Below are 16,137 nucleotides of genomic sequence, written 5' to 3' on the forward strand. Positions count from 1 at the left end.
GAGCAGAGAAGGAGAAGGCGGAGCTAAGAGAGGAGAAGGAGAAGGCGGAGCTAAGAGCAGAGAAGGAGAAGGCAGAGCTAAGAGCAGAGAAGGAGAAGGCAGAGCTAAGAGAGGAGAAGGAGAAGGCGGAGCTAAGAGCAGAGAAGGAGAAGGCAGAGCTAAGAGCAGAGAATGAGAAGGCAGAGCTAAGAGCACAGAAGGAGAAGGCGGAGCTAAGAGGAGAGAAGGAGAAGGCAGAGCTAAGAGCAGAGAAGGAGAAGGCAGAGCTAAGAGCAGAGAAGGAGAAGGCGGAGCTAAGAGAGGAGAAGGAGAAGGCGGAGCTAAGAGCAGAGAAGGAGAAGGCAGAGCTAAGAGCAGAGAAGGAGAAGGCAGAGCTAAGAGAGGAGAAGGAGAAGGCGGAGCTAAGAGCAGAGAAGGAGAAGGCAGAGCTAAGAGCAGAGAATGAGAAGGCAGAGCTAAGAGCACAGAAGGAGAAGGCGGAGCTAAGAGGAGAGAAGGAGAAGGCAGAGCTAAGAGCAGAGAAGGAGAAGGCAGAGCTAAGAGAGGAGAAGGAGAAGGCAGAGCTAAGAGCAGAGAAGGAGAAGGCGGAGCTAAGAGAGGAGAAGGAGAAGGCGGAGCTAAGAGTAGAGAAGGAGAAGGCAGAGCTAAGAGCAGAGAAGGAGAAGGCAGAGCTAAGAGCACAGAAGGAGAAGGCGGAGCTAAGAGCAGAGAAGGAGAAGGCAGAGCTAAGAGCAGAGAAGGAGAAGGCAGAGCTAAGAGCAGAGAAGGAGAAGGCAGAGCTAAGAGCAGAGAAGGAGAAGGCGGAGCTAAGAGAGGAGAAGGAGAAGGCGGAGCTAAGAGCAGAGAAGGAGAAGGCAGAGCTAAGAGCAGAAAAGGAGAAGGCAGAGCTAAGAGCAGAGAAGGAGAAGGCAGAGCTAAGAGCAGAGAATGAGAAGGCAGAGCTAAGAGCACAGAAGGAGAAGGCGGAGCTAAGAGCAGAGAAGGAGAAGGCGGAGCTAAGAGCAGAGAAGGAGGAGCTAAGAGCAGAGAAGGCGAAGGCAGAGCTAAGAGCAGAGAAGGAGAAGGCAGAGCTAAGAGCAGAGAAGGAGAAGGCGGAGCTAAGAGCAGAGAAGGAGAAGGCGGAGCTAAGAGCAGAGAAGGAGAAGGCAGAGCTAAGAGCAGAGAAGGAGAAGGCAGAGCTAAGAGAGGAAAAGGAGAAGGCAGAGCTAAGAGCGGAGAAGGAGAAGGCGGAGCTAAGAGCAGAGAAGGAGAAGGCGGAGCTAAGAGCAGAGAAGGAGAAGGCAGAGCTAAGAGCAGAGAAGGAGAAGGCAGAGCTTAAAGCAGAGAAGGAGAAGGCAGAGCTAAAAGCAGAGAAGGAGAAGGCGGAGCTAAGAGCAGAGAAGGAGAAGGCGGAGCTAAGAGCAGAGAAGGAGAAGGCGGAGCTAAGAGCAGAGAAGGAGAAGGCAGAGCTAAGAGCAGAGAAGGAGAAGGCGGAGCTAAGAGAGGAGAAGGAGAAGGCGGAGCTAAGAGCAGAGAAGGAGAAGGCGGAGCTAAGAGCAGAGAAGGAGAAGGCAGAGATAAGAGCAGAGAAGGAGAAGGCGGAGCTAAGAGCAGAGAAGGCGGAGCTAAGAGCAGAGAAGGAGAAGGCGGAGGTAAGAGCAGAGCAGGAGAAGGCAGAGCTAAGGGCAGAGAAGGAGAAGGCGGAGCTAAGAGCAGAGAAGGAGAAGGCAGAGCTAAGAGCAGAGAAGGAGAAGGCGGAGCTAAGTGCAGAGAAGGAGAAGGCGGAGCTAAGTGCAGAGAAGGAGAAGGCAGAGCTAAGAGCAGAGAAGGAGAAGGCGGAGCTAAGAGCAGAGAAGGAGAAGGCAGAGCTAAGAGCAGAGAAGGAGAAGGCAGAGCTAAGAGAGGAGAAGGAGAAGGCAGAGCTAAGAGCAGAGAAGGAGAAGGCAGAGCTAAGAGCAGAGAAGGAGAAGGCGGAGCTAAGTGCAGAGAAGGAGAAGGCGGAGCTAAGAGCAGAGAAGGAGAAGGCGGAGCTAAGAGCAGAGAAGGAGAAGGCAGAGCTAAGAGCAGAAAAGGAGAAGGCAGAGCTAAGAGCAGAGAAGGAGAAGGCAGAGCTAAGAGCAGAGAAGGAGAAGGCGGAGCTAAGAGCAGAGAAGGAGAAGGCGGAGCTAAGAGTAGAGAAGGAGGAGCTAAGAGCAGAGAAGGAGAAGGCAGAGCTAAGAGCAGAGAAGGAGAAGGCAGAGCTAAGAGCAGAGAAGGAGAAGGCAGAGCTAAGAGCAGAGAAGAAGGCGGAGCTAAGAGCAGAGAATGAGAAGGTGGAGCTAAGAGCAGAGAAGGAGAAGGCAGAGCTAAGAGCAGAGAAGGAGAAGGCAGAGCTAAGAGGAGAAGGAGAAGGCAGAGCTAAGAGCAGAGAAGGAGAAGGCGGAGCTAAAAGCAGAGAAGGAGAAGGCGGAGCTAAGAGCAGAGAAGGAGAAGGCAGAGCTAAGAGCAGAGAAGGAGAAAGCAGAGCTTAGAGCAGAGAAGGAGAAGGCAGAGCTAAGAGCAGAGAAGGAGAAGGCAGAGCTAAGAGCAGAGAAGGAGAAGGCGGAGCTAAGAGCAGAGAAGGAGAAGGCAGAGCTAAGAGCAGAAAAGGAGAAGGCAGAGCTAAGAGCAGAGAAGGAGAAGGCAGAGCTAAGAGCAAAGGAGAAGGCGGAGCTAAGAGCAGAGAAGGAGAAGGCGGAGCTAAGAGCAGAGAAGGAGAAGGCAGAGCTAAGAGCAGAGAAGGAGAAGGCAGAACTAAGAGCTAGAGGCGGAGCCACATGCAGAAATGCAGGAGGCGGAGCCACATGCAGAAACGCAGGAGGCGGAGCAAAGAGCAAAAGACGTAGAGCCGCAAGGAGCGGAGCCGCAGAGCAAGAGCTGAGCAGAGCCGTAGAGCAAAGCCAGAGAGTGCAGAGCAAGGTTACAGAGAGAAAAGCCGAGAGACACAGAACCACAGGTTGTGGTGGAACTGAGCAGAGAGAAGCAGAGCCACAGACAGTGGCAAACAAAGCAGAAAGATAAGGCAGAGGTACACACAGCAGAGTGGGAAATGACTAATGACAAAGGAGGAGCAGGAATGGACATAGACCAGAGTTCAGACAGGAATGGACATAGAAACAGAACACAGATTAAGGCCTGCATTTGCAGCCCTCAGAGACAGGAAACAGACACGACCTGACAGCTCAGTAGCAAGTGCTAACTGAGGGAAATAGTTTGCTCAGGCATCCTCCAATGGACGAGGATGCTTTAAGTATCAGAGGCCTCAAGGCTATTGGCCAGGAGCACCTTAGGGAGGTGCACACAGTCTCAATAAGAATCCGGAGTTGTTGGTGCCGCCCCCTATGCACAAAGCCAGGAAGTGTACACAGAGCAAGCGGCCATGGAGTACACAGCATGGCACTGGGTGAGTGAGTAGATGTAATAGGCAGGTGGGGAATGGAAAGGCCATGCAATGATGCCAGCAGGGTTGTTACACCCACCACTGACTGGCAACTTTCTGCCTATGCACAGTGTAATACCATAGAAAATGGGGAGCAAACAAGCACAATAGGGTTTTAACTGGAAACAATGTGATTTAAAAACTGGGGTGAAAACTCACCTGATAAAGTTGCACATTACAACATACTACACCCATGAATCAGCTGCCTCAGGACACGTGTCAGCAGACCGAAGTGATGTACTTGAAAAAAGGTGAAATGTCTAAACGTGCGCTGCTGAAGAATCCAGGATACTGATGGCTTCTGTACAAGTTTTATTCAAAACAGGTTAAAAAGTCAACGCGTTTCCAAGTCATCGTAGACTTCTTCCTCAGGACACAAACCATCTATACAGACAGTGGAAGGTGAACATATTTAAACACATGGTTTAGCAAAAAAAAGGGCGCCAAAAAGACACCTGACATGTCAAAGATCTTTTTTTTTCATTCTTTCTTACTTTATTTAAAAGAGCTGAAGACAAAGAAAACAGGAAAAGAGGATTTTCTTGTGAAATAATTTAAAATGTTTATCCATTGTGTTTATTGTTGCTTAACTTTTACAATTTTATGAAATATGAATATTAATAATATATATAGTTATGATTAAATACAAAAGTTATAAAAAGAAAAGTTATAAATAACAACTATGTTTATAAGGTGCAAATCTGATCATGAGACAATTAAATTAAACGAACCAATAAAATCAATAAATAAAGCGAGAGTCCAAGAAATTAAAAAATCAATTGAAAAAAAAAATCAAATATGTGAATTTAAACCTGTTTTGATTAAAACTTTTAAAGAAGCCATCAGTATCCTGGATTCTTCAGAAGTGCAGATTTAGACACTTCACCTTTTTTCAAGTATATGCACAATGTACACAGAAAGCTGTCAATCAGCGGTGTGGATGGGATTACACAGGGCTCAGCATTCAGAGAACTGCTAGATTTGCCGCAGATAAAATAAGGATTTTTTGAAAAATACACACACACAGCTGTGTAAGTGATACATCGCTGAAATCAGGGTCTCTACCCCTGCATCATATATCTCTCAGATAGGCAGAAAAACATGGTGACTGTCAGATTCCTTTTTAAAGGATTGTCTACTACTTAGATAGACAACAACAGTCAAATGAAACAATTCCCAGGTAAAATAAACACAGCCTGTACTTTTGGGCCAGCGATATCAGCACTGTGTATGCAGGGGCTCACAGAGATGTTCAAGAAGGGGAATATATGCAATTTTTTATTTTATATGGGAAAGTGTGTTTAATTTAATATGAGGTTTTCCAAGTAGTTAACCATGCATTTAAAATATATTATTTTATTCTATGTAAAAATATATGATTTTGAGAACATTTTATATTAATGTTTTCCTCTGCAGGGGTCTGTTACTGTTTTCCTCATGGCCATCAGAGAAACTAGAACTTCTTGTTCACTGCTGTCTTCAAAGAAGCTACAGGTCAGCAATATTAACATACCGGATATAGTCTCACTTTGTATTTGACATTGTTCTTATAAGATGATTGTGGGTCTCATTTATTGGTATGGTCTTCTAGTTTCCTTGCTCATAGCAGCCGACAAATCTTTCATAATTTCTGTATGAATAGAAAATTAAAGATGGACCACACTGATTTCTACGGGCAACAAGCAACTTTTTATCATTTATTAAAGGGAAGACGACAGCTGACACATGCTGCCTGATCCATGCTATCAGACACTTGCTTCATGGTTTCAGCCAGGTGTGAGCAGAATACACTCTCCTCTATGCCTTTTGAACTCCAAATGAATAAGATTTGTTTTACGAGCGCTCAATACAGCGCAGCCTTGTATGGTGTATTCAGGACTTCTGCTTTATTAACACATGTAGGCAATTTAAATAGTGTCACAGACAAAGGAAGAGTTATAAGCCAATAGGAGCTTTAGGGGCATGAATAGAAATGTGAAACTTCCCGCTCATCAGTGTTACTTGATCATCATTTCACAGAAGTTACAAGACAAGATGGATACCATATACTCAAAATGGATTCAGTTCCCTCACACAGGTATATTTGACTCTGAAATGCTGTGTAGTTTCCGAAAAAAAAGGAAAATTTTAAAAGCCAATGGTGGGTCCTAAGTGCCTTCTCACTGCCCACTGCCTTGGAGTGACAAGTCTCTACCTGCGTGCATGTATAGGGAGAGACCTCTCCACTGATTGGCTGCAGTGCTCACTTGACATAACAGTGTCATGCAAACATCGGGAAGCCTGGCGCCGACATCACTAATCTGGATGATGAGTATAAGGTTTTTTATTTTAATCACGGGACTATAGCATTTAGAAAGGAGTTGTTTAACTAATTGACAACCTCTTTTAAGCAGCGACCATTTGTCTTCATTACAGTATGGCACACGCTCGCCTTTTTCTCAGTAAATGCTTTAAGGTTTTAGTTCCTCCACAGTGTTGACCTGAAAATGGATAGGTGCATTTAACATCTAATTTAAGCAATATCCATATAAAATGTAAAATGTGTTGTTCATAATCATGGGTGCAGCTAGTGTTTCTGCTGCCAGAGTTAAACACTGAAATGGCTGCCCTCTTGTGCCATGTGTGGGAGCTTTGAACTATAGGAGATCCACAGATAGAAAAGAAAAATATCATATACCTTTTATGCTCACTTATTGTGGAAATCTGTGTATAGGATTTAACTTTTTTTTTTTTCATATGCTGTTTAAAATTTGCAGTGTGCAACTTACCTGCAGACAGATTATATATCTATGTAGACACACACACTCTATAGTAAACTCCTCCATTATAGATGTCATTATACATATGGAGCTTTATAGGTATCCACAGTGCACGGGTGGGACAGTTGAGAAATGTTTTCTTCATATTTTCCACAAGAACAGGCAAGCTTGGTTAATAATTATGGAACAAGAACTGAACATGAACATAAAATAAAACGGCACCATTACTAAGTAAGCACAATACATAAATGTTTTATCAGAAAGAAATAGACTACAAAAATACTGTATAAGTGTCAAATTATTGTATTAATACAGTACAATAACTTGGCTCAGTGCAAAAATACAGTTCTAAAATTAGGCACAGTATAAATGTACTGTGCTTAGTTCTAGTACCATCTTTATTTACTGTGTTTCTGGTAATGTATGGGCTGTGCTTAGTTCTGGTACTGTCTTTATTTATTTGGCTTAGTTGTATGTGGACTTAAATATGTACTGTGCTCAGTTCTGGTACTGAATTCATGTCCTGTGCTTAGTTTTGGTACTGTATTTGTTTACAGCACCAGAACTGAGCACAGTACATAAATACAGTACCAGAACTAAGCCCAAACAATGAAGACTGTACCAGAACTAAGTATAGTCCATACATTACGAGAACCAAATAAATGCAGTACTAGAACTAAACACAGCAAGTACAGTACCACAATAAATAACCAGAACTAAGCTAAATACATAGATACAGTACCGGAACTACTGCTTCATATATACAATATAATACACATGTGTGAAGTAAATTTAGCACCAAAATATACAGAAAAGATGCCGTTGTCATGGATAAATAAATAGATGTAAGTTGCATTGGCTATTAGAAGCGTCATTCAGTTCTTAAAAACTGAGAACTTCCATGGGAGGACATCTGATCTGTGACTGCTGCATTCCAATAGTTCATAATTGGGAACATTCAGTTCATGAATAATAACGTCTCTGCAAATTGAATCTCCTGGGAAAATCCATGTGATTTGGTGTTAGGTGTCGAGTTCCCGCTTCTGCACAAGGGGAATCTCGAGCCATCTCCGCTGCGGTGTCCTATTCTTATCCAGCCGCAGTGGAGTCTGCTCAGCAGAGACGTTGGTCCCAGCGTCTTGCTCAGTCTCACTCTGTACAAAGAGTTACTGCTGCTTTTCCTGCTTCTGCCATTGAAGTCAGTGTTGGGCAGCGGCGAGCAGATGCTTTTGGGGCTAAGTCCTGCTTTTCTCTTTCTGAGCATGCCCAGGGCAAGATCTCCCATTGGAGATCGAGGGTCACATGCTCAGGTACTGCAGCACATCCCATTGGTCCTCCAGGAAGGTCCTGAAAGGGCAAAACTTTGGTAGCAGCTTCCCATTGGTCCTTTATTGGAAGGTCCTGAACGTGCTGCAACTATATAAGCTGCGCATGACCGCACGGCCATGCGCTAGTGTACATTTGTAAATGTGTGTGTGTTGTGAGTGAAAGTCACTCTTTAAATAACCCTCCCTATTGGATGACTGTTCGCGGAAGGTGTATGATTGCTATCTAGCGCCCAACTTAGCCATCAGCACGTAAACACACAATACAGCGTCTTATTGCTGTGACCGCCAGTGCGGCGCCTTGTGCTTTCACAGCGCTTTCCTGACCCAAGCCTGGGTGGTTAGTGGCGTTCGCCAGTGCGGCACTGCATGCACTCTCGTGCTTCTATTGTTGTCACTCTGACACCTCAGTAGCGGTGTCGAGCGCATGAGGTCTATGTACTCAAATCCTGTGTCTCGGGATTGAGTTCTGAGACTCGTTGCTTGCGCTCTTGGTGCGGTACCACGGCCCTGTGACGTAACAGGGTTCGCTTCCTTCACACAGGGTGAGGTTAGCCCATGCGTGTATTCACTTTGTACCGCCATATAGTCCGTCATTACTTGGCAGCAGGTTCCATCTCTGCACGGTGGACCCCGGGCTGTGAACGCACCATACTCTATCTGTCTTATTATTTGGTGCGTTCCGCTAGCCCTAACATTACACTAGCGCCAGGGTCTGGCTAGTAATGATGGACAAACAGAAATCCTTGCGGTATATCCAACAGCTGGAGGGTAGGTTGGCGGCTCTCGAGAGCTCAACCTCAGCTGTGGATGTTACCGCAGTTGCTGTACAGGCTGCTAGCGTGGCTGCAGCAACCTTGTCCATTGCCACCCCTGTTCCGACATTATCTCGCCTCCCGCTGCCAGAAAAATTTTCTGGTGATAGCAAATTTTGTAGGGGATTCGTGAGTCAGTGCTCTATTCACCTCGAGCTCCTGGCTGCACGTTTTCCCACAGAGCGGGCTAAGGTGGGATTTATAGTGTCTCTCTTGTCGGACAGGGCGTTGGAATGGGCTACGCCGCTGTGGGAGCATGGCGATCATGTGGTGCAGAGTGCTCCGCTGTTCCTGAGCACTCTGAAACAGGTCTTTTTAGGACCTCAAGTCACCCATGATACTGCGCTCCAACTGCTGGCATTAACTCAGGGTGAGTCCTTGGTCAGTCATTTTGCCGTCCAATTCCGCACTTTAGCTTCTGAGCTGGACTGGTCGGATAAAGCCCTTATCCCCATATTTTGGAGGGGCCTGGCTGATCACGTTAAGGACACTCTGGCCACTAGGGAGATTCCTGCCACACTGGAGGAGTTAATAACTGTCTCCACTCGAATTGACCTCCATTTTAACGAGCGGAGGTTAGAGCGAGCCCAGTGTAGGCAGAGGTTTCGGCTGGCTCCTACCTTCGCCAAACCTCTGGAATCTCCGGTCCTGGTTCCTGAGTCACATGAGGCCATGGAAGTGTCACAAGCGGGATCTAAGTCCCGGACCGCTTGTGCACTCAAGGTCTGTCATGTTTGCCAGCAGTCAGGACATCTAGCCACCAGATGTCCTCAGCGGTTGAGGAAACGTCAGCGTCTAGTGGTAGTAGGTGGAGGTACACCAGACACGGCGACGTTTGCCTCTAAATTGTCCTTTAAGGGGACAATTATTATAGGCTCATTCTCCCACTCGGTAGAGCTCTGCGTGGATTCTGGGGCGGAGGGCAATTTTATGTCTTCTGCCTTCGCCCAACGTCACGCAATACCCCTGGTTATGCTAGCTCAACCAGTAACGGTACGAGTGGTGAATGGGTCGACACTGCCCTCACAGATAACACACCAGTCCATCCCTTTTACTCTGTCCATGTCGCCATCTCATCAGGAGATTATATCTCTGCTCATCATTCCTGAGGGAATTGATGAGGTCCTGTTGGGAATACCTTGGCTACGGTACCACTCTCCTCATATCGAGTGGTCCTCTGGCAGAATTCTGGGATGGGGCGAATCTTGTGGGGGTAGGTGTCAGAGGGAGTGCGTTCAGGTTGCTACTACAGAGGTACCCGCAGATCTATCCTCTCTCCCCAAGCAGTATTGGTCTTATGCAGATGTGTTCTCCAAAAAGGCGGCGGAGATCCTTCCGCCCCATCGCCCCTATGACTGTCCTATTGATCTCTTGCCTGGTGCTGAGCCTCCCCGGGGTCGAGTCTATCCGTTATCTCTCCCGGAGACGGAGGCAATGTCACAGTACATCCAGGAAAATCCGGCAAGAGGATTCATTAGGAAGTCAGTGTCACCTGCTGGGGCAGGGTTCTTCTTCGTCCAGAAGAAGAAGGGGGAATTGCGTCCATGCATAGACTACAGGGGTCTTAACGCCATCACCGTTAAGAATAAGTATCCTTTGCCCTTGATATCTGAGCTCTTCGATAGGCTTCGGGGAGCAAGGGTATTTACTAAATTAGATCTGCGGGGTGCTTACAACCTGATTCGCATCCGTGAGGGGGACGAATGGAAGACGGCTTTTAACACCAGGGATGGGCACTATGAATATCTGGTGATGCCCTTCGGGCTCTGTAATGCCCCAGCCGTTTTCCAAGACTTTGTGAACGACATCTTCCGGGATATGCTTTCCACTTCGGTCGTAGTCTATCTGGATGATATTCTCATCTACTCTCCAGATATTGACTCCCACCGGAGAGATGTTTGCAAAGTCTTCGACCTCCTACGGGCAAACTCCCTCTATGCCAAGTTGGAGAAGTGTATGTTTGAGCAGGAGTCCTTACCTTTCCTAGGCTACATCATCTCTGCCCAGGGATTGGCTATGGATCCTGCCAAACTACAGGCTGTGATGGACTGGCAGGAACCCCATTCTCTTAAAGCGGTGCAGCGCTTTATGGGGTTCATTAATTATTATCGCCAGTTCATTCCGCACTTCTCAACTTTGGTAGCTCCCTTGGTTGCCCTCACCAAGAAGGGGGAAAATCCCAAATTGTTGTCTGAGGAGGTCTCCAAGGCCTTTAACTCCATAAAGTCACACTTCGCTAGCGCTCCCATCCTACATCGCCCCGATGTTGATAAGCCATTTATCATGGAGGTGGATGCCTCTTCTGTTGGTGCTGGAGCAGTCCTCTTCCAAACGGATACTCAAGGTCGGAAGCATCCTTGCTTCTTCTTTTCTAAGACCTTCTCACCAGCAGAGAGGAATTATTCCATCGGGGACAGGGAGTTGCTAGCCATGAAGTTGGCTTTCTCGGAGTGGAGACATCTCTTGGAGGGAGCACGTTTTCCCTTCCAAGTCTTCACAGACCATAAAAATTTGGTGTACCTGCAGACAGCCCAGCGGTTGAATTCTCGCCAGGCCAGATGGTCCTTATTCTTCTCCCGGTTTCATTTCACCCTCCATTTTCTTTCTGGGGAGAAGAACATTCGGGCCGACGCTCTCTCTCGCTCCGTTGTGTCATCTGCAGAGGAGGAAGAGGAGCCTCGGCTTATTGTCCCCACCGAGAGCTTGAGAACTGTGGCCCCGGTTTCGCTAGAGTCTGTGCCTCCGGGCAAGACTTTTGTACCATCCAGTTTGCGACCGGAGGTTCTCTCTTGGGCACACTCGTCCAGGGTGGGTGGACATTTTGGTTCTAAAAGGACATCTGAGTTACTAGCGAGGACATACTGGTGGCCGCATATGGCTCGTGATGTCGCAGAATATGTTCGGGCGTGTGTCTCTTGCGCCAAGAACAAGTCCCCTCGGCAACGGCCAGCTGGTTTGCTTTACCCTCTGCCGGTGGCGGACAGGCCCTGGGAGATGGTCGGGATGGACTTTGTGGTAGGCTTACCCAAGTCTCGTAACTGCACCATTATCTGGGTGATCACCGACCATTTTTCCAAAATGGTGCACTTGGTGCCTCTTCCACGGCTACCTTCTGCACGGGCGTTGGCTGTCTTGTTCATCAAACATATCTTTCGCCTACACGGTATGCCAGACAAAATTGTTAGTGACCGGGGTCCCCAGTTTGCGTCTCGATTCTGGAGAGAGCTTTGTCGTCTACTCAGTATTGAGTTGAATCTCTCTTCGGCATATCATCCCGAGACGAATGGGTTGGTAGACAGGGCCAACCAGACCTTGGTCACATATTTACGACATTTTGTTTCTGCCAGGCAGGATGACTGGGCATCCTTGCTACCGTGGGCAGAGTTTGCGCTTAACAACGCCGTAGCCGACTCCACCGGTCAGACTCCATTCCTCCTAAATTACGGCCAGCATCCGCGTGTCCCTGTGCCCATGCCTGTGTCTTCTGCTGACTCCAGGGTGGCAGACTGGGCTGTGGAGGCACGGGACATTTGGGACCGCACTCAGGATGCCATTCGGGCCTCCAAGGAGAGAATGAGGTCCTCCGCCGATGCTCATCGGCGTCCTGCTCCGACCTTTGCTCCTGTCGACTTAGTGTGGCTCTCCGCCCGTAACATCAGGCTGCGTTTTGAGTCCACTAAGTTTGCACCTCGCTACTTGGGTCCCTTCAAGGTCCTTGAACAGGTTAACCCTGTGGTCTACCGTCTGGCCCTTCCTCCACGCTTGGGTATCACCGACACCTTTCATGTGTCCCTCTTGAAACCCATATACATGTCCCGGTTTTCCGAGTCATCTGCCGGGACATCGGGTTCGTCTACGGACGATTACGAGGTGAACGCTATTTTGGGGTGCAAGGTGGTACGTGGCAAAAAGTTCTATCTGGTGGATTGGAAGGGTTATGGCCCAGAGGACAGGTCCTGGGAGCCTGCTGAAAACATTCGGGCCCCACAGCTCATTGCTGCCTTCGAGCGTAGCGTGGCCCAAGGAGGGGGGGTCCTAGGAGGGGGGGTAATGTTAGGTGTCGAGTTCCCGCTTCTGCACAAGGGGAATCTCGAGCCATCTCTGCTGCGGTCTCCCATTCTTATCCAGCCGCAGTGGAGTCTGCTCAGCAGAGACGTCGGTCCCAGCGTCTTGCTCAGTCTCACTCTGTACAAAGAGTTACTGCTGCTTTTTCTGCTTCTGCCATTGAAGTCAGTGTTGGGCAGCGGCGAGCAGATGCTTTTGGGGCTAAGTCCTGCTTTTCTCTTTCTGAGCATGCCCAGGGCAAGATCTCCCATTGGAGATCGAGGGTCACATGCTCAGGTACTGCATCACATCCCATTGGTCCTCCAGGAAGGTCCTGAAAGGGCAAAACTTTGGTAGCAGCTTCCCATTGGTCCTTTATTGGAAGGTCCTGAACGTGCTGCAACTATATAAGCTGCGCATGACCGCACGGCCATGCGCTAGTGTACATTTGTAAATGTGTGTGTGTTGTGAGTGAAAGTCGCTCTTTAAATAACCCTCCCTATTGGATGACTGTTCGCGGAAGGTGTATGTTTGCTATCTAGCGCCCGACTTAGCCATCAGCACGTAAACACACAATACAGCATCTTATCGCTGTGACCGCCAGTGCGGCGCCTTGTGCTTTCACAGCGCTTTCCTGACCCAAGCCTGGGTGGTTAGTGGCGTTCGCCAGTGCGGCACTGCATGCACTCTCGTGCTTCTATTGCTGTCACTCTGACACCTCAGTAGCGGCAGGGCCGTATTTAGAGTTTCTGCTGCCCTAGGCACTTTTAGTGCTGCCTCCCCCTTTGGTGAGTATGACACTATCGGCAGTGACTTTGGCAAAAATCGCTGATGTGAAAGTCGCCTTTTGCAGCAGATCCGACAGTTTTTCCGCATCTGCCGCGTAATGGATCACTTAGGGCAACACTGCGTTCGGCCTCATTCATTCCCTATGGGACTTACAGACATGTGCGGCTCTTGCGGTTTTGCCGCCATCCGGCAAATGCGGTACTTGCAGCAATGAGAAAAAACACTACTAGCAGTGTTTTATGTATCATCGTAAGTGCAAAACCGCAATTGCCGCACATGTTCGCAAGTAGCCATCATTACCTGTCCCTGCACCTTGCTAGCTCATCCCTATCCAACCCTCCCTGACCTAAAACTACACTATAAAGCTTCAGAAAAGCAATTTATTAACTGCCATATTCCTATGATAATGAGGGCTCTAGGCTACGGCGTAGACTGGGACGGGCAGTCTCCGGGTCTCCATCCTCTCTGTGCACACCCTCAGTCCCTGCCTCACTGCCTGTGCACAGACCACCCTCCACCGCACCCGGTAATCACCGCTCGCAGTAGCATACCAGCAGAGGTGTATCTAGGGTTTCTGGCACCCGGGGAAAGAATTCATTTTGGTGCCCCCCCTCCGCCAAGGACATATGTGATTTGCACACTCAGTCATGTGCCCACGAGCTCCTCTCCCTAATGCTCTCAATGTTCAGTGAAAAACTAAGAGAAGCAGAAGAGAAGCTCGATGTCGCAGGACCATAAGAGTATGTGTCCACGTTCAGGATTGCATCAGGATTTGGTCATGATTTTTCATCAGTATTTGTAGCCAAAACCAGGAGTGGAACAATTAGAGGAAAACTATAATAGAACCATATGCTCCACTTCTGTATTTATCACCCACTCCTGGTTTTGGCTACAAATACTGATGTAAAATACTGACCAAATCCTGATGCAATCCTGAACGTGGACACACACCCTAAGTCTGAAAAATCGCATATGAGTGACGTGTCCATGTGACGACTACTGGAACTTGCAGAGCTGAATCCTGACATCGCAGCTTCTGAATTCTCACAACGCATGCACTGCACTTTTAGGATTCTCCCTTGCCGGTGGACAGTCATGTCAGCACAAGTATGTGATTTGTAGACTTCTGACCACATTCTGACTAGATGTGCCCGGCCTCGCTCAGTTCATTTTCATTGACGGAGGTCACGCATGTCTAGTCAGCACGTGATCGCATTAATGTAAATCCCCAGCATGAGAGAATCCTGACAGCGTGCAGTGTGCACTGTGAGAATTCAGAAGTCTGCAGTCACAAAGAATGACTGCAGACTCATCACAAGCCTGGACATCCCCTTTAAAAGGGACTCTGTCACCTGAATTTGGAGGGAACAATTTTCAGCCATAGGGGTGGGGTTTTCGGGTGTTTGATTCACCCTTTCCTTACCCGCTGGCTGCATGCTGGCTGCAATATTGGATTGAAGCTCATTCTCTGTCCTCCATAGTACACGCCTGCGCAAGGCAAGATTGCAGATTGTGCAGGTACAGTATGTACTACGGAGGACAGAGAATGAGCTTCAATCCAATATTGCAGCCAGCATGCAGCCAGCGGGTAAGGAAAGGGTGAATCAAACACCCGAAAACCCCACCCCTATGGCTGAAAATTGTTCCCTCCAAATTCAGGTGACAGTGTCCCTTTAAATCTCCTAACATATATAAAAACATGAGAGTTAGCATCACAAATAACATTTACATCCAGGTACCTGATAGATGACGTCGCCTCTGGAGCCGTTCTCCTTTTCTTCATCTTGTCCAGATCCCATGATGAGTTTTCTCATCCACAGCCGTCTCTGCAGACTTCCATCTTCGCCGCTCTTTTGCAGAAAGTCTCCACATGACGCCCTTAAAGATACAAGTGTCATTATAATGCTCCCAAATAAAAAATTGCCCCTCACTATATTGTCTGCACAAAGTATGACCCCCACACTGTCCCTCTTATGGTACATGCTCTTCACACTGTCCTCTCCTTTCTATACCAGTCCCCTCTTCACACTGTCCTCTCACACTGTGTCCCCCTTATAGGGCCCAGTATTTATACTCCATATTTATACTCCATCCTCCCACACTGCGTTCATGCCTCCCCCATCCTCCCACCCTGCGTTCATGGCTCCCCCATCCTTCTCCCCTGCAAGCATGGCTCCCACATCCTCCCACTCTGCGTTCATGGCTCCCCATCCTTCTCCCCTGCGTTCATGGCTCCCCCATCCTTCTCCCCTGCGTTCATGGCTCCCCCATCCTCCCACTCTGCGTTCATGGCTCCCCCATCCTCCCACTCTGCGTTCATGGCTCCCCCATCCTCCCACTCTGCGTTCATGGCTCCCCATCCTTCTCCCCTGCGTTCATGGCTCCCCATCCTTCTCCCCTGTATGCACGGCTCCCCATCCTTCTCCCCTGTATGCACGGCTCCCCATCCTTCTCCCCTGTGTGCACGGCTCCCCATCCTTCTCCCCTGTGTGCACGGCTCCCCATCCTTCTCCCCTGTGTACATGGCTCCCCATCCTTCTCCCCTGTGTGCACGGCTCCCCATCCTTCTCCCCTGTGTGCACGGCTCCCCATCCTTCTCCCCGTGTGCACGGCTCCCCATCCTTCTCCCCTGTATGCACGGCTCCCCATCCTTCTCCCCTGTGTACATGGCTCCCCATCCTTCTCCCCTGTGTGCACGGCTCCCCATCCTTCTCCCCTGTGTGCACGGCTCCCCATCCTTCTCCCCTGTGTGCACGGCTCCCCATCCTTCTCCCCTGTGTGCACGGCTCCCCATCCTTCTCCCCTGTGTACATGGCTCCCCATCCTTCTCCCCTGTGTGCACGGCTCCCCATCCTTCTCCCCTGTATGCACGACTCCCCATCCTTCTCCCCTGTATGCACGGCTCCCCATCCTTCTCCCCTGTATGCACGGCTCCCCATCCTTCTCCCCTGTGTGCACGGCTCCCCATC

General features: G+C 48.7%; 1 protein-coding gene across 1 annotated transcript in view; it reads left to right on the top strand.

Annotated features, from left to right (window-relative positions):
• Positions 1-16,137, top strand: part of LOC138658304 (uncharacterized) — a 238,014-nt gene that overhangs the window by 96,032 nt on the left and 125,845 nt on the right. The window contains exon 9 of the mRNA XM_069745780.1: positions 4,853-4,930. Within this exon, the coding sequence (XP_069601881.1) occupies positions 4,853-4,930 (78 nt within the window). The remainder of the gene's footprint in view (positions 1-4,852; positions 4,931-16,137) is intronic.

Source organism: Ranitomeya imitator, chromosome 1 (genome assembly GCF_032444005.1).
Source record: "Ranitomeya imitator isolate aRanImi1 chromosome 1, aRanImi1.pri, whole genome shotgun sequence".
Taxonomy (NCBI): Eukaryota; Metazoa; Chordata; class Amphibia; order Anura; family Dendrobatidae; genus Ranitomeya; species Ranitomeya imitator.